The sequence below is a fragment of the Apus apus genome, chromosome 1 (genome assembly GCF_020740795.1).
Source record: "Apus apus isolate bApuApu2 chromosome 1, bApuApu2.pri.cur, whole genome shotgun sequence".
Lineage (NCBI taxonomy): Eukaryota > Metazoa > Chordata > Aves > Apodiformes > Apodidae > Apus > Apus apus.
In genome coordinates this window covers 53969267-53994912 of record NC_067282.1, presented here as the reverse complement: position 1 = coordinate 53994912, position 25646 = coordinate 53969267, and the positions used below count along the sequence as shown (strand labels likewise).

The 25646-nt window shown below is 37.0% G+C and overlaps 1 protein-coding gene across 2 annotated transcripts in view; it reads right to left on the bottom strand.

Moving 5' to 3' along the window:
- Positions 1-25646, bottom strand: part of PCCA (propionyl-CoA carboxylase subunit alpha) — a 281303-nt gene that overhangs the window by 231214 nt on the left and 24443 nt on the right. For both annotated transcript variants that reach the window (XM_051630543.1, XM_051630554.1), the window contains exons 5-6: positions 7362-7475; positions 5755-5808 (exon numbers count right to left, since the gene is read on the bottom strand). In XM_051630543.1, the coding sequence (XP_051486503.1) occupies positions 5755-5808; positions 7362-7475 (168 nt within the window). The remainder of the gene's footprint in view (positions 1-5754; positions 5809-7361; positions 7476-25646) is intronic.

The window sequence follows — 25646 nt, the reverse complement described above, 5'->3', positions numbered from 1 at the left end:
TTGTGTTTGTGTTTCTACTTAGAACAGCTGACAAGTTAAAGCTTCCAACCTAAGCCACTTTAAGAAAATACATAGCTTTAAAAAAACACAAGTTAAAAATAAAGGCTTGCTTTAAATGAAAAACAAATAGGTAAAAAGACTGCCATGTCAGAGGCAGTTGCCTAATCGGGAGATGAAAAAAAAAAACCACACTAAGATTATCAAGTGTAGGCAAAAGACTCAAAAGGAGAGAGAGCATTTTTGTCACAATTCACACAAGTCTGTGTCAAAACATTACCCTGCATCTTTAAATATATGTATTATAGATTATACACAAGAACTGCGGATACACACTCTGATATTTAGAGGATTTTTTGTTTGGGTTTTGGGGTTTGTTTGGGTTTTTTTAGTATCAGTTTAGACATAAGCCCGCACTTTAAAAAAAGTTCTCTAGCTGTATACAGCAGTTGCTGAGGATAAAGATTTGGAAGTTGCAATACAGGAGACCTAGAATTAATTTATTCTGAAGTGTGTCTTAAATAGGACACTAAAGACACAGCGAAAGTCATCATGTTTTTAGCAAAGGTCTATATAGTTTTCTACAGTAAAGAAGTAATTCTGCCTTCTTACTTTCACACTACCAAGTGTCTAAGCTCCTAGTTCCGATTACTCAGTTTCATGTTTCTAGTTCACATCCAATAGCAGAGCACTAGTAATGTCTGACAAGCACTGCCCGTAATTTAATATGTGCACTACTTGTCCCTCCCACCGATTTCACACAGCCTAACACTGCAGATGACCCCAATTTTTTTTCTGTGAAGAAAGGTCTAGTCGGAACTAAATACAAGAATACAAGTAACATTCAGAAGTTTTCTGCCTCAGAACAGTAAGCAGTCATCCATCGACATTACAGGCGCAAAGGCAAAGCTCTTCTGGGGAGCAAACTGGTGACCTGTTTCCCTAGACAAACACAGACTGAACTTTATCACCCAGGAGAGGGGGCACAGTCTCCAGTCACCATCAAACAAAGCACTTTAAGCCACCACACGCACTTTGGGAGCCACCTGGTCACTTTGGTAGGCAATGACCCTGCAGGACAGAGTAAGAAACCCACCTTAACAGCTCTGTCTGCCCCAGCTCCCTGAAGAGTATAATGACTCCTGAAAGCAGCTCCTTGACACCAAGCTTCCAAAACTGCCTTTTTTCGACCACCACCTTGCAATTTGGAAAGCACAGACAATAAACAGTCACATGAATTGCCAGGTAGGAAGATAATGCATGGGGGGAACAGCATTAGAATGACGACCAACCCTTCTCAAAAATACCATGTCTGTTGAATCATGATAAAGGAACTTGACAATTATCTGTGCACAGGCCTATGGATACACCTGCAAAAAGTTCCTCACAGGTTAGACATGTCCCCTTACAGAAGATTACACGTGTTCTTCCTTTTACCTTTTCCATCTCACACTTTGCCATGTACAAGCATGTGATCAACCATTTCCATATACATTGTTTGCCCATTTATTTCAGACAACACATTCTTGTTGTTTTGGGTTTTTTTTAATTCCACCAAGAATGTTAATCTAGCTTCAAAGGTAAAGAGAAATAGTGCTGGCTGCTTTGTTCTCCCCTTAGTCATGCTGAACAGTAGTCGCTGAAAGGGCACAAAAGATGGATAAAAACAGGTTCCACCAGGAGCTCTAAAAAAGTCCATATCTTATTCCAAAATTAAATCTCTTTTTTTGCATCATGTTTAGAGCTTCTATTGCAAGGAGGGAATTTTGGATGAGGGTAGTAGCTGGCTTTTTCTGCATCAAGAAACAGAACATCAGGATAGTATTGTCAAAAGGATATTACAGATAAAGGTTGCATTTGTAACCTTAATTCTTCCATAGGTTTCATGAGGAAAATACACTGCAATGCACCGCCTATGAAACCAGGAACTCTAACATACATATACAAGAGCCCAAACTACACTGAAGATATGAAACCTTCAAACTGGTATTTCTCATGATAGATTTTGCAAATAAAGTGTTCATTTAGCTTATTTTTTTTAAACAGTAGCTTGCCAAGGGACTCTTGTAGCAAAGGAAGAACAGGGAAGTTCACTTGTGTTTTTCTTTTAATTAAAAAGGGGAAAACTGATCCCATTATGAGCAACTCCAACACAAAGTCACAATGCATCAAGGTTTAAGCTTCAGAAAGCAAGAACATAAATAACCTCAGCTACAGAAGACTCCTACTTGCTGCTAACATCATCTAGACCACAGAAGGAAGCACTGACTCTGGAATAATCACTGTGCAACCCCATCATATGCTTGCTTTATCTCGCTCTTTTCTCCCCCTTCCCTTCTTCATTCAGATAGAAAAAGTGATGAAATAAAGACTCACTGGGACCATGATCCAATCCCAAAGTATCCGACATGCAAAGAGACCTGACTCAGTACTCCCCCCACCACAACAGCTGCCCCAAATTGCAAGCAAGGAAGGGAAAACGGAAGTTTCAGAGAAGTATCTCTTGAAGACAGGCCAACCAAAAGGCTCATCTTAGTCTCAGGGCTTCCTCTTTGCCACATTTCAAAGGCTGCAGACAAGAGAGGAGACAGTTTCTCAGAAAGAGTCTGCATCAGTTTTATATAACGGGAAACATTCAGCAAGCTAACAAACACAGAGGTCACTAGCAAATTCTTCTAAAACATGAAGGAACAAGTTCTTCTTTCAGCTCTACATAGCACCTAGCAAAAGATACTAGATTATTTTTTTTTTCCTTTTTTCATGTTGCAATAAATGTCACCTGTGCCTCTGGATTTATGTCAATACTGATTATTATGCAATTATTCCTTGAAGGAAGCAGACTGCTTAACACACAAACATATTTGCATTATATACATGTTACAAGTTATGCACTGAATTTTACAACTTCAGCTTACTACAGGTAATTTTTATAAAGCAAGAGTTCCAAGTTGGACAGATCATTTCTGAACTAGAATGCAAAATAAGATTCTAAAGAGCTACACTCACTCACACAACCTCATGTTTTGTTAATTCTACATAATAATGTTATCAACATTATCCTAAAAATTTCTCAAAATACTTCCTAGTAAAACATCAACTTTTAAGAAACTGACCTTAGGGTTTAGGCAATCTTTGACTATCTGCCTTGATATAAATGCCATGGATCCCTTTTCTGTCAGACAGAAACGGCAATCAAAACAGACACACATGAAGAGGGGAATGAATGAACCTTTTTATTGCACCACAATGAACAATATGGCTGATATTCACCTCCTGATTGCTTTTCAGAAATTTTGTTTTTGAAATAATGGATCATTTACTTGTGTTCTCCCCTCCATTCTAAAAAAAACCAAACAGGAAGAAAAAAAAAACAACACAAAACCACCAAAATTAGGTTTCTGAAGAAAAAAATAAAAGTAATTTTCAATACTCTAAATGTATCCATCAAATTCTTCAAAGAGACTGTCTACAGCTCCATGAATCATTTAGACAATGAACAAAAAGACATGCTTTTGTTCAAATCACGCACAGTGGGATTATATGTGAAGTGACCCTCCATGTGTTAATTGAAGACAAAGCTTTCTCTGAGCTCATTACTGCTCTTACAGACAGATTGGAGAGTTTAAAAAGTTTAGTGTATTTCTAAGTTTCTGAATCTAGGTATTTTGTTTTAAAAGCACAGATGCACATCAGGAAATAAGAACAGGTTTCACATGTTTCATCACTCTTCAAGCACAGAAGAACAAAACAGTGTATGTGCAAAGAAAAAGACAGGGAGAAGGAAAACAGAAGAACATCACGTCTCTGGTAACTTCACAGCATTTTTGTACCATTTGTTACAGGCTTTCATAAAGAAAAGAAATAGCAAGCAAGTTTTCCTCCTAAATATATTACTTGGGGTATCTTGGGGAAAAATAAAAATCAACCGGCAGTGCTCAGTAATAAAAAAGACAGATCTTTTAACCAAATCTCACTAAAGGTTTGCTATTCTAGAGACACTAATATGAAGGGAAGCATGATTATGTCTTAACTGAGTCTTTAATTAGTGCATTTCAGAAAGTAAAGCCGAACTACTTCGGTTTTACATTTTTAGATAAAAGAACATAATTAAAAGCTATTTTGAGACTGCAGCACCAACTCAAATTTAATATGCTTCTAGTTGCCACTCCATTTCAGGAATTCACTGTTCCAAGGATGAGTGAAGAGATGAGAAACAGGAAGGGAAAGGTGATCAACAAACATGTTTGCACGACATCCATTTCTGCTTAATCCTGTCAAAAAGTGTTACAGATTGTCGTGTCACCTTGGTGGTCCAATCCAGTAGGAACAGTTATAAATTAAGCCAGGAATATTCCCTTAGAAAAAGAGGCTCCAGTATATGAAGCAGAAAAGTGATAAAAGCTGTTAAACTGCATTAAAATAACGTGCAAGAGATTACCCCAGATTTGGTAAATCCTGGCAAGCACCAAGTGTTTAGAATTCCTTTGAACTTCAGCATTACCCAGCAATCAACAGGATGCATTCAGCATCACACACCACCAGCACTCATTCTTATTTGGGGGCTTTTAAAAAAGCACAGTGACTGAGAAGTATAAAAATTTGAGATTTCATTCCCAAATTATCTCCTTGATGAGCAGGGAGTATTGTCTACCACCAAATAACCAACTAAATAGTAAGTGTCTGTACTACAATTATAACTCATATAAAAATGGACAAAGTCAAGGAAGAGATGTGGAAATAAGAGCTATTCCACAAATGCTAAGAACAAAAGAGCTATCATTTTACAGAATCACGTCTCATATGTGTTTTGACCCTGAATCCAAAGAAGTGCAAATTACTCTCGAAACCAGCAATAAATTTAACTTACTGCCTGTAAAACAAGATTTTTTTTCAGCTACACATTTAATTTACTCTGTAACAAAGCTGGTAGCTGCAACAGCTTTTTACTCCACATTCAAGGTAATACATACTTGTCCTCACACTCAGTGAAACCAACAGACAACCATGATCTGCAGTAACTACACATATAGTGCCTGTCCACTCACAGTTTTGCTCAAACACTGTGTTTAACTTTCTCTTAGCACTGCTCACATTTATAAGCAACTACATTGAAGTTTTTGCAAAATAAAAAAACAACAGTTATAAGGTATATCACAAAAACCGATACACAGCAAAAAACCCACTCAAGTTAAGAGGCTGAGAATAGTAATCTTTATGAATTCAGAAACAAAGTGAAAACAGCACCCTCTTGGCTCTCTTTGGTCCTTTCAGAGGATACAGCTCCATAATATACAACCTCCAGCAGAGAAGTTAGTTTTTAAACAGCCTTCAATTCCCATCCTGCAAGTGCAGTTCAGCACCTCCTCAGGGCTGCCAATACAGCTGTTCACCAGCTGCGCTATGAATCACCAAAATGATCATTTTAAAACAGATACTTTTAACCTACATCATTTCAGTGACCCAGTTTTACAGAGCAGCCTCATAAACAGCACAGGCACAAGTGAAAACGCCAAAAGTTTCTTACACCCTTGGTAAAGTTCTTACACACAGGAACATTCCCTTCTCCCAGAAGAAAAGGCAGGTTGCTATTACATCCTCAAATTGCAAGAGGCATGCACAGATAGCATACAGAAGTCCTCCATCTTAAGGTATCTTCCAGATCTGATTTGAATTGGCATCTTGATTCCACAAATATCTTGGAATGACTGTAGGTCACCTGATGCATCACTCACAACCAAGCAAATAGAAATAACTTACCAAACGTTTAGCAAATTCTTTGTTTTCTGAAAGAAATCCATATCCTGGGTGCACCTTGAAAAAAAAAAAATAAAATTCAAGCTGGTTATGTTCCAAAGGCAGACACCAAATTTGTCAGAACCCTTTCAGACAGTGGGGAAGGTGAAACAGACCACTAAGCATTTAAATTAGTTTAATAACTTAAAGAACTGTCTTAACACATTTACCTGTCCTAAGTCAAGCTGCAAAGACCAACTGGTTGAACCACCATTTCTGAAACACTTGTTCCTTACTCGACTAGAGAGAAAGATTCTGCCTGGAGAGTAATAGGCACATTCACTCACTCCATTAGGTGTTTTGCCTTCTTGCTCTGTTCAACTCCATTTTGTCACATTTATCTCAATACAGACTTCCATGTATACACTCATACTTATTCTTCTCAGTAACCATGATAAAGTATTCCTCAGTCTGAAATATTTCCAGCAGTAACGACAGCAGTGGTCTTAGCGTTCCATCACAAGCCTCCTGCCTCTATTGACCCCTGCTGGAGAGCATGTCGTACTGCCTCACCAGTCTCAGCCGTGTGTCCTTACGCGCCTGGTTTGCTACCCACATCCCAATATACACCTCGAAAAATTACTGGAGGGGAGCGTGGGAAAGAGTGTGCATTTTACTTTTTGAAATTCACATAAGATTCTTGATCACTAAGATCGCAGTGAATACACTACGATAGACAAAGTATATGCCAATGGATTCTCCTCTTTTGAAGAGCTTAAAACACCTGGGTTTCATATTCAGAAACTCAAGAGAGAAGTAGTTTCTGCTTTATAGGAAAGGTTTTGGTCCCTGAAAGAATTCTAGCTAAACAACTTATCTGAAAGAAATTACAACGCTGATCCAAACTGTTCCAGAGTAATTAGTGTTGCTCATATACACCCATCAAATTTTACTTAAGTAAATGCTCTGTGTACAGTAGCTCTGAATAACACATTTATTTCACCAACAGAACAAAGAGTATCAGGTGCAAACATGACTACACATTCGTTTTTCAAACAATCCCTGTTAAGCTTTCAATCTCTGGCCTATTTGATAGGAGAAAGGCTAAATAGCCTAGATTTACACATGTAAGCTACGGTGCATTTTGTAAACAGTCTGAAACAAAGACAATTATAGGATGCACCATTTACCCCACCTTCCTGCAAATAACATTTACGAAGCAAAAGCCTTTTTAGACACACTTTGTAAGACATTCAAAAAACCCATTATGGCATTTAAAGGGTTAGTGCTCGAAACTAATTGGGATTTTTTTTTTTTTTTTCCCCCAGCAAATTTGGAAATGAACTGAAGCTGCTCCCTGGTGTGAAAGCTGAATCCAGCAGCCACCTGCAGGATCAGCGACCACTGCTGCCAGATGCTACAAAACCTTTGATTTCCAGTAGCGATTTCGGACACATTTAACTCATGTGACATGAACTAACTGGAATAGCATATTCAAACACTTCCCACCCCACACACCTTTAAAAAAAAAAATAAATAAAATAAAAAAATCCACACAACAAAACAAAACTCTGGGTTTTCAGCTTTCTGTATATGAAACAGCTGCAGCAGATAGACTCATTCAGACTCACAGCTTGCGCCCTGGTTTTCTTAATGACTTCCATGATGGCATCCATGTTGAGGTAGCTTTTGCTGGTGGGAGCTGGGCCAACACAGACAGCTTCATCCGCCATTTTCACATGAACCTGAAGAGGCAATATTCTGTATTAACAGATGCTCCCAGCAAAAATAATTACCGTCATCCTGAAATACACACACAAATCCAATTGTTTCAAAGACCATTTACATACCATAACTATTCTAAAATACACACTGAAATTACCAACGTTGACATATAAGAACTTGCACAACAACATTATATCTCATTTCATTTAACTTCGAGCTTAAGTCACTGTCAAAATGTTTTACTCTTCCAATATATTATTTTGAATTTGATTAAATAAAATGACAAATATAATTTCAACTTCCTATACTGATCATCTATATGTAAATTCAGACTAAAAACTACTTTGTTACATGTAACCAGGGTAGCCTAATATCTTAATACTTAATAACAAACATTCATGACCAGTTCTAAGCAGGCTCCCCAGGAAGTTGGGGATAATTAGAGTGAATTGAATGAAGGGATGCAGTGAGTGTCCCTGCACAGCATCAGGTCAGCACCATGCACAAATTAAAGCCTATGACTAAAGAGTTCAATATCACTACACATGAACCAGAAAATCTTGAGAATTATTTAAGCAGGCTCATGTTTGATTCCTAATCCATTGTATCCTCATTTATATGCATTTGCCAAACATTTTTAAGTCAAATCTGAATTATACAAAAGGGACAAACATTTCCAACATTTTACCAGGAATAATAAAACAGCTAGGCTTGAGAAGTTAGATGTCTACTTATAACTCATACGCATGCTGACCTTGAAGAAAAGTTAAAGTTTAATTACATAGGTATTTAATGTTTTCAGAGTTTAGAATACTTGTCCTTTAAAGATACACACAAATCCAAGAAACAAAACAATCAGTTTTTCCTCATCCTGTTCTCCTTTTGCAAGCTCCCTTTCAGAATGTATTTAAGAAAGCATGCCATTGCTTAAACTGTGTAGGATATTAGCTATGTGTCAGTATGACTTGTTTATACTAACAGTTTGGCACTTCCAATACTTACCAATTTTAAGTGTTTTGATGGGGTTTTTTTGAATATTCATATAATCTTCAGCATTCAAAGCAGAATACATTGTTTTTAAAGGGTATACTTCCAGAAGTATTAAAATACGTGAAATTTAAGATATTTTTATTTTATGAACACAGAGTTTTGTTATTCGTAAAAAGTAATTGTAGTGATTAGTAGCATGTAATCTGTAAAGTAATGACAAATTAAGGCTAGAAGTACTGTAGCCTGCATATGTTGTTAGCTTCATTGGAAGCAAGGCCAGAAAAAAAATAACTTGGAACTAGTGATAAGCATTCGTCAAACAATGAGAATTAATAATTTAATTATAAATATATATTCAGGTAAGTATAACAAACCTGCATAACAAGTACAGGAGTCACTTATTAAACATCTTCTTTTTCTTCATAGCTATTGACATTTTTCTGAACTTTGTAAAAGTTAATCCTACCACCAGGAAGGAAAACTAACTTGCCACTTAGTTTGAGGCTCCTTTCTGAGGAAGTTTCTTAAATAGCTTCTAAATCTGCTGTATACTTGAGGATCTGAAAGCTCACATAACCTCCCGAATTTGTCACACATTTCATATTTGAATTACTGCTTCTGTAACTCACAATGGTTTTATTTTATCACTACAGCATTAGCCCCATATTAAAAACAAAACAAAAAAAAAGCCTAAGCACTAGCACAGACAATCATGCAGCAAGATTTTAAGTTGCTGAGGTGCACTTACTGAAAAGCATTAAGTCAGTAATCTATTTTGATCAAATGCTATCAAGATTAGCCTGTACAACACAGGATTAGCACTAAGTACAACAAACAGCATGGCCTTTAGATACCCTTATTTGCATGATCAATTTATATGCTTAAAGTTGTTGTTTCGAATTCCAATGTGGTTTACATGTCTGAACAAAGTTATTCAAGATTAAGCATAGTTAAGCATGTATGTTTTACAAAACTCAAATATTCCTTATAGAAAAAAACTTAAGATAGTTAGCTATTTTTAGGTATCAAGCGGGAAAACCCCACACGGTTCTCACACTGAAACACCAACAGTCTCACTGGTACCAAAAGTAGCCAAAGAAGATACTGCAAAACCATTGATTTTACACATAAACATTCTTGTGTACTCTTGCCCCGCTATTTCCAACCCCCTTCTGAAAGGTTCTGCTGTTACTTCAGTTCTTTAGAGTTTTGACTCTCCCCTTCCTTACACTTCATTCAGAAAGTCTAGACTACATGTAGTATAATTTGTTCCATCTTTGGAAATCCAAATGCAAATCAGTACAAACACCCAACCAGCCCATCAGCTCTGCACCTATGACAAATAAGATACTAATAATACTCTGGATTTAACAAGGAGTCCTCGTAGAAGAACATTAGAATGAATACTCTTAAATAGCACAACTACTTTTTGGATTAAGGTACAAAACCCACTGGACGCAATTTGAAGTACAACAATTTTTATTGCACAATTATTCATGACCACATACAGATACAATAACTACATCAAGTCCAGCAAGCTTGTTAATTCAGAAGCAAACTGCACAAAAATAGCCACCTGTTTCCAAAGCTGGTTTAGGTCCAGGAATCACCTTCATGGCAAGGAACAAGAGCAGCTTCGTTTTTCTTCACCACGTTCCCAGCAAATAGGGATCTAAAGCAAGGAGCCCTTCAGGACTTACTAGCCAGCCATTTTTGGCCTGGACTGGCTCCAAGCACAGCTCTAGGCTGCAGCAACATTCCCAAGTGGAGATTGTGGTAACAGGTACTAAGACTAGCAGCAAATGGTTTTGAAGATCCTTCTTCTGCATTATGCTTCAGTATTTCAGGAAAATTTATAAACCAAGTTTGTTGCCAGGGCTTGGCATCTTATCCCAGAAGTGAAATATGCCCATAAACCAACATATTGAATCTAAGCACCACAAAAGTACTCAATATCCACTTTGCAGGAGATAACCCAACTTAGAAGGACTGCCCTGAATCGGAACTAGTAAGTACCCAAAGTAACTAGATTATGTTAGCTCTCCCCTCACTGTGGAGGGTGGCACATGCACTCATTTGACAGCAGCATGCTCTCTTGCCTAGCCATACTCTGAATTTACCAAATTATCCCTTTAAGTCCGTATCTTAAATAACTACTGAGATATCAAAATGAACAGCCTACTACCTAAAATATACACAGCACTCAGATGGTCTGTTTAAGACAGCAGAATCAAGGTAACATTGTCCAGGAGTCACTCTGCTGCTACAGATTGATAGTTGAAATCTGTATTAGAAACAGGTCTCATTTACCTATGCATGCTCCTCAACATTTAAACACAGAAAAGCTTTCCTGGAAATAGAATGTATGAAAAATTACTTTCAGGCAAAGAACTAAAACACTTGTTGTCACAACCTATTACCAACTGAAGACACTAAGATAATTTACAGATCCCTAGAATTATAATTACTCAATGACTCCAGAGTTTGTGACAGAAGTGCTTTTATCCTCGGTCTGTTTCACAGTGATTCTCATCTACTAATTCCAAAAGGTCAAGGCTGATTTTGCCATCAGAGACAGAGGAACAAAAAAAAAAAAATTAATACATCTCCATGTGTTTCCTAACAGAGTTTAATCACCCACACAGTTAAAATCTGTGGAAACTATTTCAGCAGGTTTTTTGTATTTGTCATGTGACAGATGCCATTTACTTCAGTGTAAATGCCTAATTAACACATGCACACACACTCGCTCCCCCCACTCCTCCATCTCCGTGGAGGTACATGTCTGGGATTCCCCAATGTCTCAGTTTTTCAGAGTAGGTCACCCTACACATCCCCAGGCCTCAACACAAGCTGATATTCATGCAGCAGAGACAGTTACACTGAGTTGTAAGATGCATTTTTTCCTCCAGTTCTCCTGTACTGTTTCAGAATTTATCTAAAGTAAAATGTTTATCTGCATATACAGTGTAAATCAAACCTAAGCAGCAATTATAAAACCTCAGTGAAGACAACACTTCTGTTTGGTACACTAGATAAGAACTTGAATATTGTTTAGACAAAGAAATCTAATCAAACAAGTCATTCTCCTTTTATAGCTCAAATCAATATTACGCATTGAAAAAACATCCGTTGGAGTAAGTGGATTCTCTTAATTGGCCCAAACTGCATAATACTGCTCAGCAAGACAAATCACAATTAGCTCAACCCATAAAATAGGGCTAATGAGTAAATCCTTTTTAAGGTAGCTAGAAAAACCAACCACCTCAAATCTTGCCAGCACCACTGCCAAAAGAGACAGACAAAACGGAACAAAAAGCTTGTAGCAATGAACAGCTCTAAATTTAAAAAAATCAAATGCATGCAAAAAAAGGTTTAAATTTACTGCTTTGTCAAAAATGCATCTTTTATCTGACCTAAGTGTCTTTAGCAGCTTCACACTAAAATACACCGACAATACAATAAATCTGTGTGCGCAGTGATCGTGTGGTATTCCTTTACACAGCCTTTGAAGTGCTATCTGCAAAGAAATACTGCCACATGATTACAGCATTTAACCTTAAAATGAAATAATGGAAACATTTCTAAACCATGTGAAAAGCAGAACTGTGAAAGCCATAAACAGCATAACTATCCCATATTTTCCACATTCATTTTTACTCAGCATTAAAAAAAAAAAAAAAAACAAAAAAACAACATAAAATTCATGCAAACAAGTCAACCTAGAGAGTCAACATTAGCAGATTTCTTTGAAAGCTTATTTTAAAACTTCTTTTTTTTTTTTTTTATTTGATGGCCCACAAATAGTTTTGTGAGGACTAACGTAGCACAATTCTTCACTGACCTTTAAGCATTTGGCTGGGTAAAGAGCATTTACTTACAGTTCCCTCCAACTCTACAATGACACAGAACAGCTCATCCACTAGCATCCACAGAATTAGACCCTGGGTTAGCAGACACCAGCCAGGGAAAAATAAAATCTTAGCACCCTTTCGTCTATTCCCTCCCTCCTGCCCTTCAGTTTGCTAACTGGTTGAAACAGACAGCAATAGCCTCACTAACTAGTTGCCTCAAAAATCCACAGATTCCAGCTACAATTAAAACAGAAGGATCCAGGCTGAACTGAACCATCTTTAAAAGAAGCATCAACTAAGCAAGGGAGACTTGCATTTCTAACCAAGACTAAAATAATGCACTTTTCAACACATGAAAATATTTTCCTATGTTTGCATTCTTAATTATAAACAAGAGGTTTAAGGTTACAAAAAAAGTAAGCAATCTTAAAATTCTCTCTCCCATGAATGAACCTTTGTTGGCTGCTAAATAGACAAATAGTTTTACTTGACAAAGACCTCATCAACAGGAAAGAACCCCCACATTTTACCTAGAGACCTGATCACTACTACTGTGTAAAACAGACCAGCTATAGCTGTCATGCAGGGATACTCTGTCCCACTTGCTAGGACAAGCAAGGAAATGCCTCCAGAGTCCTGAAGACATTACAGGGAAGAATCTAGAAAAGTCTTATGGAATGACTTTGGCTCCTAAAGCTTTTTCCTGATAAAGCCTTTTCCTAAATGCATATTCTTTGACAGATTAAGTTGCTAGAAGGTGCCTCACTGGAAAACTGATGGAAAAGAAGGCTTCTACATCAGAATTGTATTAGAAGTGCTTACTGTGTTTTACCTCCCAAAATAGTGATGACCAGAAGCTAGTAGCTTAGTGTCTCATGCAAACTTAAGACCACAGAACTGAAGCTTAGCCAGGCCTGAGCAGCTGAATGTTAAAAACATATAGTTAGGTTGACTTAGAGTGAAGGGTTTTTTTAGCCAGACATTGAAAATTGAAGGTATGGTATTTGTCTCTATAGTAAATTATCTTGGACCCTTTTTAGGAAAGCTTGTGTCTACAGGCTTCTATTCAAAAGAATGCAATCATTCTTAAGACTTCTTCAGCCTATCCAGTTTATCTGCAGATAATCAACAAGTACAAATAAAAGGTTGCTTAACTTCTTTTCAAGTTCAAGCAGCTTTTATTTTTTAGAGGACAACCTGCTTAAATCTTTACAATATGACTGTGATAGACTAGGTTTTTTTAATAGTCAGCAAGAGTAATTCACTTCCTACTGAAAATTTAGCAGGATTAAGTGGTTGGTTTCAATCCGAACCTTCCAGAGCTTTAGTCAACACCAACCAGGATCAATCATTCTTTGGTAGAGTAACTGAAAAAGAAGTAGAAAAAGATAGATTAATGGTCACCTTGTTTACTAATCTACCTTTGAATGAACTGCAGGATTAACAAAGGTAGAAAAAACTGGAGGGAAAAAATTACAAAATCCCATTGTTCAACTTCAATCCATTGCATCAAAAGCAAAACACTTCTCAATATTGAGGGAATAGCATTCCCCTTGTCTCCTTCCACCCCTGGCTTCCTTTGATAGGATACAGCACCCAAATGAAGATTAGAGGCAGAGCAGCCACTCAAACAACCTTTGCTCATTTAGCGGGTGCTGTGAAAAGACAAGTTCACAAGCTAGCAACTGCACTTACACCTTTGCAGACTGTTTTTACTTTGGAGTATGTTACCTAGAGCAAGTCTCCAGGAGAAACGGGAGAATTTTACTTAAGAGCATACACTAACAATTTGGGAAGATAATTATTAGATCTATTTATCAAAGCAAGAGTCTCCATCTGTTGCAAGATTTGAGCAATTCATTGTATTCAGATCAGTCCACAGTGCTCTGTGTGGATGCTCGAGTCTCATCTTTGCAGTGTACGTGATTCTGAGCTTTCAGTGCTTAAGAAATAAGTTTTTTGTGATGTTAACAAAACAGTAGTACCCTACAGTGTTTTTAGTAGCCTCTCTGCATTTCAAACACATCCGCACCCACATGTCAGCCTTTCCCTAATGGAATCTCAACTTCTAAGCACATTAGCAAAGCAATAGGACAGATCTTTTTCATGCTGTTTCTTTTTCCTGCCTCTCCCAAAAACAAGCTCACCACGGAATGCAGTGGATGCCCCTTTTGTTTTCTAAATGGGTAAGACATGTGGGAGATGGGAAAACTAGTAGTTAGGCCTAGAAAACAGTATCAGGTAGTAGTAGCAAGGGTAGCCCACAAATACAGAACTTCACTGATGGGAGGTTTAGCTCTTAATTGAGATAGAGATCTCAGAGCACACATCGGATTCAGAAAAAGTAGCTTAAACTCAGCCAGGATACAGAGCAACAGATACTATGCCCTGGTGGCATGCTCCTATCTAGCACTTTCAGTTCAATTCAGACTGCCCCTCTTTCAAATGGATGAGCACAGTACACAACTATTCAGATGAGGTTCCCATCTAATCTGTGAATCTGCCTGCCTGCAGATGGATGGACTGCAGAAATAGCTTCCAGCCCCCAAAGATGGTAATAAAATTAGGGATCCCTGAAGTCAGTTCCAGCGTTGAGAGAACAGCCCATAGCAACAACAAGGTGAACTCAGAGATACCTGGCTTTTCAACTACACAATGTTATTTAAAAGAAAGGTGAGAGGGGAAGTGTGGATGTCATCTCAAGGCAGCACATTTTCTGGAGCAGTAGCTGGAAGACTAATATACAATCAGACATCAAAGATATAGACCCTAGGGTAAATAAAATTCTTCCTAATGTGGATAAACTTATGACCCAAGATGAACCAGATGTTGAGACATGAGTCAAAGGTCACAATAAGCCTCACTTTATGCAAATATAAGTTGCCACTCAAAGGCTGATCCCACCCGTAACTCTCCTCCACATTCAGCTCTAACAATTACAACACTGATGAGACAGATCAATGAACTGAACAGACCCAGTGGAGAAGTAATTTAAGGGGAGGGGAAATTAACCTTCTGTCAGATCAGCAAGCTATACCATCTCACAGACACACAGTTATCAGATCCAATACAGTAAATGAATGAGAGGACAGGATAACACAATCCTGATGTTTTGGACTTGGAGAAATCTGTACATAATGTAAAAATCAGATTTAAAATGTCGGATAAATGATAAAAGAAAATCCCAAAATAACAAGCTGTGAATGAATACAGACTATCTTAAAGACAAGTACTTGCAGTGCAAGTTTTCTAAACCACTGAAAGTTTTCCTTATATAACTTAGAAAACATGTACATATGTATGTATACATATGTACATATGCACGCCTTAGCCACTTTTGGGTAGCCAGCGACAGGGTTTTTTTCCACTAAGTACTAAAGCAGTGCCTATAATGAACCAGAAAATTTCCATCATGAAACCTCAAAATGACTAGCGTGCCCAGTATAGAATTATGGTTTAAGAGGAATGGAGTCTTTAAGACATATACATGCCTTATTAAATACTCACTTTATTACACAACATTTGTAAAAGTAGAGTATTTTTTCCATCAAAGTTCCACTAATGTGAATATGCGTATTTCTTTAAAAAATTATGCTTTGTTAGTTCTTCAATAAAATTGTTAGTTCTATAAGAAAACTACTTTTCTAACAGTGTATTAAAATTATTCATTACATTACAGGACAACTTTGAAGATAGTTACCCATATAAAACCCTTCTTAAGTTTTCTACCCTCAAAAGTCTTATTTTGAAAGTCAATTCAGCTTTCAGTTTCCAAGAGACAGATGTCAAGATAAAGACTATAAAAACTGTGTAATGGAGAAAAAGCACCATGCACGCTTGCTGTGGGAACTGACAGGACACAGCAAAACAGAAATCCCATGAATTCTACTTGTTAAGTAAGTTTACAGAATAGACTTACCTTTTAAAAAAATATTATTTTTATAGCAAAAAATTATCCCTGCCAGAAGCGTAGTAATTTCCATGCCATCTGTTTGACAGTCATTTGATTTTTTTGTTACAACAAACGCTGTAAGAAACTACAGAGCAGATTTGCTATAAAACATACCACAAACAGCTAGCCCTAATTTAAATTTTAAGAGTCAACAACAGAGCCTGTCAGTATTTGCAGCCCTGTATTGAAAGAAATTACAAGCAGATTTTGCATAGTACTAGAGAAGAGTGATCACAGAAGACCCCAAAGTACATAAAGAATCACATGACAAAAATTTATTCTATAAAGGAGGATCAAACTAGGTAAGAACCAGGGCCAACAACCTCCAAAGAAAAATAAACAGATCAGATTAACTAAGTTTGAGACAGAGTTCCAGAGCTGACTGTGCATGTTGCACAGGACTACTTTTGCTGCACAGAAAATCTCTAACAGGGCAGAAGAAAGAAGGCAGAAAGTATTTCTCAGGGTCATCTCAGTGTAATGCTTTTGAAAAGGTATTTAACCTTGTACCTTAGATCACTGTACTAACCTCCATTCCATCCTTAAATAGAATTTATGTTTATATTCTACAATGCTGAATATATAACCCATACATTAAGTGAAGAAATTAGTATCTGCTGTTACACAGTACATTCATATATTTGAAAATGGTTGTGCAGACAACCAGTCGGCTCACCTCTTCTGTAAGGATTGTGCACAGCTTAACAAATGAGCAGGAATAGGGAAGTAAACCTGTACTGTCTAAGTAAGATCTTTACACAGTTAACACCAGCACCGGACAATCCAACTATTGGCTGCCGATGCCAGACTTCACTTGGTCCCATCTTTTTCCAGATCATCTGACAAAAGTATTTTCAACAAACTTTTTTTCCTTATAGCCAAAAAGTATTTCTTGGCTCTCAAAGACTTCTGTCATAATTACATCTCAAGTTGAAAAGATTTTGCTTTAGCAGGACTCCAAGAAAACCCTTAATTTGTCTTTTAGGTTATTATTATTTTCCCTGACAACAATTCCAACTCCCAGCTGATCTCCTATGATACACACTTTCTATCTGAAGGTAGTTCGAGGATAACAAGCATAATATTAGTCTCTACCGTATCCCATTATTCTCATGACAATGATATTTCAGCACATGAAGCTGATTTAGTCCAAAAACAGTGCACTGTACTGAGGAAACAGGTCTTGATACATGAAAAAACATCTTTCACAGGCCACTACAAAGTTCCACCCACCGAGGGTTTTAGCACAGTTCCTGTTCCAATTTAAAAAAAAAAAACACAACCAAACAGCAGAAAACTGTCAGACCTTCTCCCACACCTACTTCACACCCTTCTATAAAAAGCTATCACTTCTGGGATTTTCTTTTTGGAAGCAAATACAAACACAAAGCAAAGCACTTCTTCACCTTTGAAGACTAAAGAAAAAACTTAGAAAATATGGGAATTATCACTAATAAACATATATATTTAGGTCTTAAATATAACGCACTTATTATAGTGTAGTAAAAGGATCATTACATTCTATACAGGCAATATCTGCACAAAACTGAAGAAAAAACTTCTGTAAGGTGACAACTGTTCCCATTTTTAAGAAAGGTGCAAAGTTTTGCATTATTTGCCTATTATATAGGTAATATTCACAAGTCTAATAGATTAGCTCAACATCATGTATAGTTTTATAAGACATTGGAGTAAACTTTTATAATTATAAACTTTTATATTTATATATAACAAGTAGATTCTTGTTTAAAAAATCCTAGAATTAAGAAAAACTTTCCAGATATTCCAAATTGCAGGAAATCTGTATAGCACAGCAACACACAGTCACACAACAGTTCCTTCTAAATCCTCTTTCCTGTTAGCATTTCAGTTTGGGGGGTTTTTTTCCCCACTCCAACCTGTTAAATAAAGTCGTATTTCCTGCTGACAGCAAATGATTGGTTTACCTATAACTCCAGGGGGCTTAACTATCCGTCCTTTAAGAAGCTTTGACAGTTTAACCTGCTGAGCTCACAGCACCCAAGGGAGGGTCTTGCTTGCAGTTTTACTTCTGCTGCTGCTGACCACTAATACTGGCTCCACAGATAATGGATTTCAATAACAACCTCCTACAAGGTTAACACTTTGGGTACTAGACATGATACCGCTTTAATTAAGTTAATACATGAAAGTCACCATTTGGTAGAAAGTTTTATTACATTTGGTAGTGCTTACAATAGCAGGAAAAGTGCACACTCTCACCTGTCCAGTGGCCCTATGGTGAGTTTCCATATCACTCAATTTATGGATTTATGCAACTTTAAGTGAGCTAAGTTTATTAGTTCCATTTCCTCTAAACACAGATATTTTTTTTTTCCATCATATCTGATAACTTCATGACGGATATGAAATGGATGCCTTTAAACATGCTGAGCACAAAATGTGTCTGTGTCTAGTTAAAGGGTGTTGGTTTGGTTTTTGGTTTAGTTTTCTGTTTGGTTGGTTTTTTTGTTGGGTTTTTTTTTGCAAGGTTTGGAGCATTCTGCTTTATTTATTTATTTTTATTTCCTTGAAGCTAAGTTCCTAACATTAAAAATTAATTCTTTAATTTAGGCAGTTGTTAATTAAAGAAGGTAAAATCATCCAGTTGAAAGTAGGAAATAATTAATCCTTTGTGAAAGCAAATATTTGACAAAATACAAAACAGATACAGATTTAGGAGGCACGTGTTTAAATGCATTTTTCAGACTGTTTTTACTTTTTTCTTTTTTAACACAGCTCTTGAAAGCACATATTCACTTCAAAAAATAAAGAAAAAAAGTTTTGTGAAAAACTTGGTATTAACTTTACCTGCAAAAACATCTATTTGCCAAATTTCATTTTAATTTTTGTTAAAGTACACAATCTGACAGACACTCTAGAGAGTAATAATAAAAAAGCAGCATGGGAGCCATTTAATACATTTCTTGATTAACTCATTGCCTGTCCAGTTCTCATACAGACATGTGCTCACATGTCATAATCGTCATAACTCCCATCATCCCTACAGTTAACACACAAGCTCCTTGATTAGTGCACAACTCCCAGACGAGCCATTGCTAATGCTAAATAATTCCCTTCAGCCTCCTGCGACTGTACCGCAGGCTCTCCAATTAAATGTAATGTCTCTGATGAGCCATATTAATACGGACAAATTCCTGCCAGGGATTCTAGCCCACTCACTTTCACCAAAGAAGCAATGGGAATAAAGACAGGAAAGCTGTATCTATTAAAATTAGCTGAAAGAATAGTACTGCCATGAGATTTTAATTACAAAACTTAGCTGTTACAGGTATCTTATTCTTGGAGGTATCTCGGAGACTGGCATATTAATATAAAGTTTACTGATAAATGACAACGACTAAATTACCACTTCAATAATTGAAAAGCAAGCATGTAAAACAGTTTTTCAATCCATTAATTACAATTAGCAGTATCTAATCACATGTGATAGAATTAACTACAGAAACCCTCAGATCACTTGCTGTTGGTATGGCAATTATACTCAGCCAGTCTTCTGCAATAAGCATCACTTGAAACACTGGCATAGCTGTACACACCTACACAAAAGGCTTTTTCATGTTACAAAAATATTTCAGTAGTGATCCATGCATAGGATTTTCAAAACTAGCACTAACTATACTGCTTGTTAAAAACATGCTGCAGCATCACAGATTATATTGCAAAGTCCAAATATTTTAAGATATTTACATATGTATCGAGCAACATTAAAATATTTTAAGGATATAAAGGACCCCTGGTCATGGGTCAAATACAGAAAAGCAACATAATGGTAATTTCCTCCCTTTCAAGTGGGAAGAGTCACTGCAAAAGCCAACCTTTTCAGAGCAAACTGAGATTTCTTAACATCATTTAACTCAAAATTGCTAGTATTAGCTGGAAATTCACTACTCAGATTTTACAAAAAATTATAAGGAGTTCCTAGTCCTTAAGAACAGAGAGACTGATGTCCTTAACCCTACTGCTGACCCTTCTCACTAGAAGAGATATCAACAAAGGACATGTAAATAGAGTGTTGCAGAAGTATCCTTTAGTAGTTTTAAATATTGCTTGCAACTGCACAAATTATAAGATATTCAAATAACCCCCATGAAATTTTGATAAGCTCTTCCCCAAGGTCCTTGCACCTTCATCCTTACACTAATGCACTTCATCTTCATTTACCTGATCATTAGTTTCCAGTTTGTTCAGCTGGAAACCAACACACACTAATTACTTTGACATCACAGAGTCCTATCTGTCTTCACCACCTCCCCAGACAGCAGGGAGAAATTATCAAGGGTAGGCATGATAATATCCTGATAAATGATGATTCACATCACCTCACTGTCAATCATCCAGAAGTGCTCACGCAAGATACCACTCAATCTCATTAATGAATCCTAGGGCTAAGAGTACAATACACACCAGGAGTCATATTTCAAACAGCAGGCCACCTGAGTAAGATGCAGCTCTCTGAGATTTTCATGAATTTTGTTGGCTTTTTGTTTTAACACAGTAAATGTCAAATATTCATATATTTTACCATACGTATACAGGCTGGCAGAAAAGGACACACTGAAAGCAAGGCAATTCATCTTGATGGTTCAAGTGAGAAAAAAAATCTGAGTTCTTTGGAGGGGAAGAAAAGGACAGGTAAGTTTCATTATTTTAAGAAAATGCATAAACCCCTCTAAAGTTTCAAAGTTCATTTTTTCAATTTAAGCATCCTTCCTGATGAAACAATATAAATGCATTCAGAGCTCTGAAGGAAGTAATGCTAGATTTGAAAGTCATTATTATAGGCAAAGTTTGCTTTTTCCATGACAGAAAGCAGGTATTCATAAAAGCAGCATTCCTGCTTCAATAAATAGCTGGGGGTGAAGGAAATAAATCAGCCAAGAAGCAAAAAAACACTTGGTAAGAGCTGCTTCCTCAGAAAAGATCACCTCTTTTCTTACTTCCAAATTAGTATAATCATTTTTCTAGCTTTCAGTCAAATTAGACAAATAAAAAGCAATATCCAACAGATCAATGCCCAGGACTTGCTACTTAGAATCTACAAGTTCTTCATGCTAAGGAATGGGGAGTGAACAACACAGACCATCATCGTCTTCTAGGTTTGTAACACGCAATTATCTTGCCCAAGGTATATCATTCACCATCAGTAAACTTGCACAAAAATGCTCTATAGGTTGAACAACACCATCAATCAATTATGAGGAAGAAAAGAGGAAAAGACGACAAAGGAATATGGGGGGAAAAGTGCAAGGGAATTCTACAATCATGTGTGGTTCTGCTAGTTACCACCAGGGAGAAGAAAAAGAGTCAAAACGAGGGACCAAAAATTTAGTAGACAACTATACAAACAGAGAAGACCAGACAGGAAAAGAATAAAGCAAGAATGAAGATACACATTCTGCCATTCCACTGTATTATTCTGGCTGAAGAGACTTTATATTAAAGTCAGAGCAGCAGAACACTCTTGCAAGTATGGATGATACCAGTACAGGCATAATAGTGCTGCACCCAACGGCTGTCTGCCCACACAGCTGAGCCTGAACTTGGCAGGAACCCTCACATACACTTTCTTGCACCTCCGCTGCCCCAGACAGTTTGAAATACGATCATAGGCTCACAATGAAACCCTTGTCCCATTTCAGAGTAATCTCCTGTGGGCCTACACAGGACAGGCAGTAACTTACAGGCTCCAATTCAGATAACGTCAGCATAATATTTTTCAAGGAGAAACTCAGCGGACATGATCTAAAATACATGTAAATGCAAATACAACAGAACTGCAAAGCTTCCTAAAAACCCTGAATTAAGTTTAGGTGTGGCTCCACTACATATGACACATAGGCTACTCAAAGTCTACCTTTTGGAGCAGCTGCCAATCAATAACGAAGTTCAAAAGCCAAGAGCATTTCACCAGCTTCCTGTCAAAATATCCAGCCTAAGAAAAGCCAGCTTTCAGTCTACACGGGCAGAGAGATTACTCCCTCCTCAATCTGTGACCAATTCCCTTCACCTCTTTGGTACAATCTACACTAAGGTTGGCTTATTAACCTTACCTATTATACTAAGTATGATAGATAAGTGATTCTACAACAATTTGGCCTGGAAAGGTTAAACATCGCGTGCATGGACAACAGTACTCAAAGCATTTTTCCCCTCAAGAAACAGAAAGTCTGAAAATACAATTTATTATTTCCAGCACATCAAGTAAGGAAAAATTATAAGCAAAAAGGAGAGAGTTTTTTCCCCCTGAATGCAACCCAAGTTTTTTCCTTCCTAGATTTAGAGAAGGGCTGCCAGGAGGGAACAAGTAACCAAAATTGCTATTTTAGTTTACAGAAGAGGAGTGCTTAAGACAGAGAGGAAGCAACTCTGATCAGAAAACATCACTCCAAACAAGCTTCAAAGTTACAAAATTTTAGAAGCGTTATTCAGTGATGAACTTTATAGAGAAATGTGTTAAGCTTTCATTTTAACTTAAAAACAAGCAGCCACCTTCATTCCAGACTTACCACACCTCTAATTTTTTAAAGAGCATACGATCTATTTATTTGCATCTAGAGAAGGCCACTGCTGGCTTAGCTGTTTGAAGCCATACATTTAGAACTTCTTCTGCTAAAAGGACATCTGTGTGGAGAATACACAGGCATGCATATCTGCAAAATGAATTTAGAATGACAGTTAAGGTGTTAGCTTTACTCTCAGAAATCAGAGGGCAGAAAATATCGATAGTGATTGCATGCCTAGATTCAGCTGATGGAAATACATCACATTCTAGTAATTCAAGACTTTCTTAGAAAGTCATATTTTTAAATCAAAACCTGTTCAAATTTCTGTACATCACAGCTATGACAACTGGTTTACAAAAAAAAACCACAGTAATGTTAGGCTATTTTTTTTAAATTAGCTTTCAGAACATATTCACACAGAAAAAAATGCTTATTTTTGTTAGCTAAGTTTTAAAATAAAATTCTCTGCTGAAATAGCAAAAAACTGGCACAGAAACAGATTTTGCTATTGGGAATACTGAATTGGACACATTAAGGCATATAAAAAAATACATCTTTAAGTTATTAAAGTTAACTTGCAGTAGAATTACAGTATTTCCTCTGAAAGAAAAAAAGACTAAATGGGTAACTGCTGTCAACAAGTATCACTACTGCAGACAGCTCACTGTCTACAAATTTCTCTCTCAATTTTGAGCTTCACAGATACTGAACAAGAAGCACATGACAAAATTTCAGGCTTAATTTAACCCATAATCAAAGCCGATTCTAAAAACTTTCAAAAATTCAGCAAGTAGAAATTAAATACAAATTAATTCTACTGTAACTGTATCATAAGAAAAATAAAAATGAGATTGACCATTACAATTCATGTTACTACCTAAAAGAAAAAAATTTTCATACAATTAAAATCTCACCCACATTACAGTGATACATTTAAATTCAGAAAACTGACATATTTAAGGTAGCTACAGATCCTCTACACACTTGTTTTATCAAAATAAAAGCTAACATTGATCTAAAAAGATATGCAAATTCTTCATCATTAAAATGAAAAAATGCAACAGCAAATTCCATATTAATACTACCATCTTGTAAAATAGAAGTTTTGAATTCTGCACTAAATTACTGAATACCGAATCACCAACCATTGAATTCATTGAGTATCACATACAGTGCATAGGATTCAAACAAAAAGCATAAGACATGTTAGTGGTTTCCCCATAGTTCTCAAAAATTTTACTGAACTCATCAGGCTAAACACCACAAGCAAATACACAAATAGTTCAAAGCTGCAGTTGATTTTAAAGTTAAAAGAGAAGTAGTACCTTGCTGAAGCATAAAAGAAGAGGCAAAAGCTATGGTTTCTCACGTCCCAGCAGGAGGTAGCTGTGGCAGGCAGTGGGGCTGTCCAAACCCAGTAATTCTACATTTAATTTAGGATAAGGAAGGTTCAGGACATTGGGATCTGGCCTTATCATGCAACAGTGCCCAAACCCAACTCCTCAACCACTGTCCCTTCCCTCCCACATACAGGCATCTGGGATCTTTTCTCACAGCATATGTGAGTGGCCCAGGAAGACACCAAGAGGCAGGCGAAGCCAGGCAGGCTTCCAGCACAAAGCCTTCACTGCACCAGGCAGCAGACCTGCCAGGGCTTCAGTGACAGAGGAATGTCACAGTACTTAAAACTTGTTATCACAGCTTTGTTGTTTTGGGGTGTTTTAAAAAAAAAAAAAAACAACACACAACACCACACTAAAGACTGGATTCCTTTTAGACTCCAACACATTCAAAGTAACAGCTTCTCACCTCCACAGAGCACAAATATTAGCCAGGCAACGCAACCACCTTTGTTATGTTCAGAAAAAGCCTTGAAGAAAAAATAATTCTGAAATATCAGGGAGCTCCAGCACCCAGCAGCCACCCCTCACAGTACACTTGTTGTGTTAGCTCTTCTCAAAGTTCAACTCCTTCCCTTATTAAGCAGAAACAAGCCAAACAAAAATGAGGCTCAGCAAATTAACTTTTTCCTGTGTACAGGAGCATTTCTAGGAAACATGTAGTTCCAATACTGAACCAGTAGTAGCATCCAGAAGAGCTAGTTAAGAGCAACAGCTGACTTAACTAGAACAAAACCATCACTCAAAAGTTGAAGAGCTTTCGAACAGCTAGAGCGCCATATGCAAAACTGAAAAAATTAAGCAAAAGAACAGCAAAATTACATAGTAAAGTTTGTCATAAAGAAGAGTTACTATTAACTTCACTGTGAGGGTGGTGAGACGCTGACAAAGGTTGTCCAGAGAAGTTGTGGATGCCCCCTCCCTGGAAGTGCTCAAGGCTAGGTTGGATGGGGCTTTGAGCAACCTGGTCTAGTGGAAGGAGATCCTGCCCATGGCAGAGGGGTTAGAAGGTGATCTTTAAGGTCCCTTCCAACCCAAACCATTCTATGATTATATTATAACCTTCTGGACACTATTCTTCAAATTTTACACTCATTTTTTACTAAAAACTGTGAGACAACTGGAGACTTGTACATATTCTCATTATTACCTTATTTTACCTTCTTAGAATAACATCAGTATTTTGATAATTGTATACGCCAAGGAAAATCCTCACTGGAATAAAGCTTGACAAATCTGAACCTGATAGTAGTTCAGCCACTGCTGACGAGTAATTTTTTTTTTTTTTTTAGTCCCACAAGTAAAGAAGTAGGTCATACTTCCATAAGTATGGAAGTACTTCAAGTTACCTGTGACGAGGCACTCCTTTTCTTGCCAAATACAATGCTATAAATCATGAATGAACTTCCTTCTTTCACATTGCATAGGCAAAGACTATGAACTAATAAGG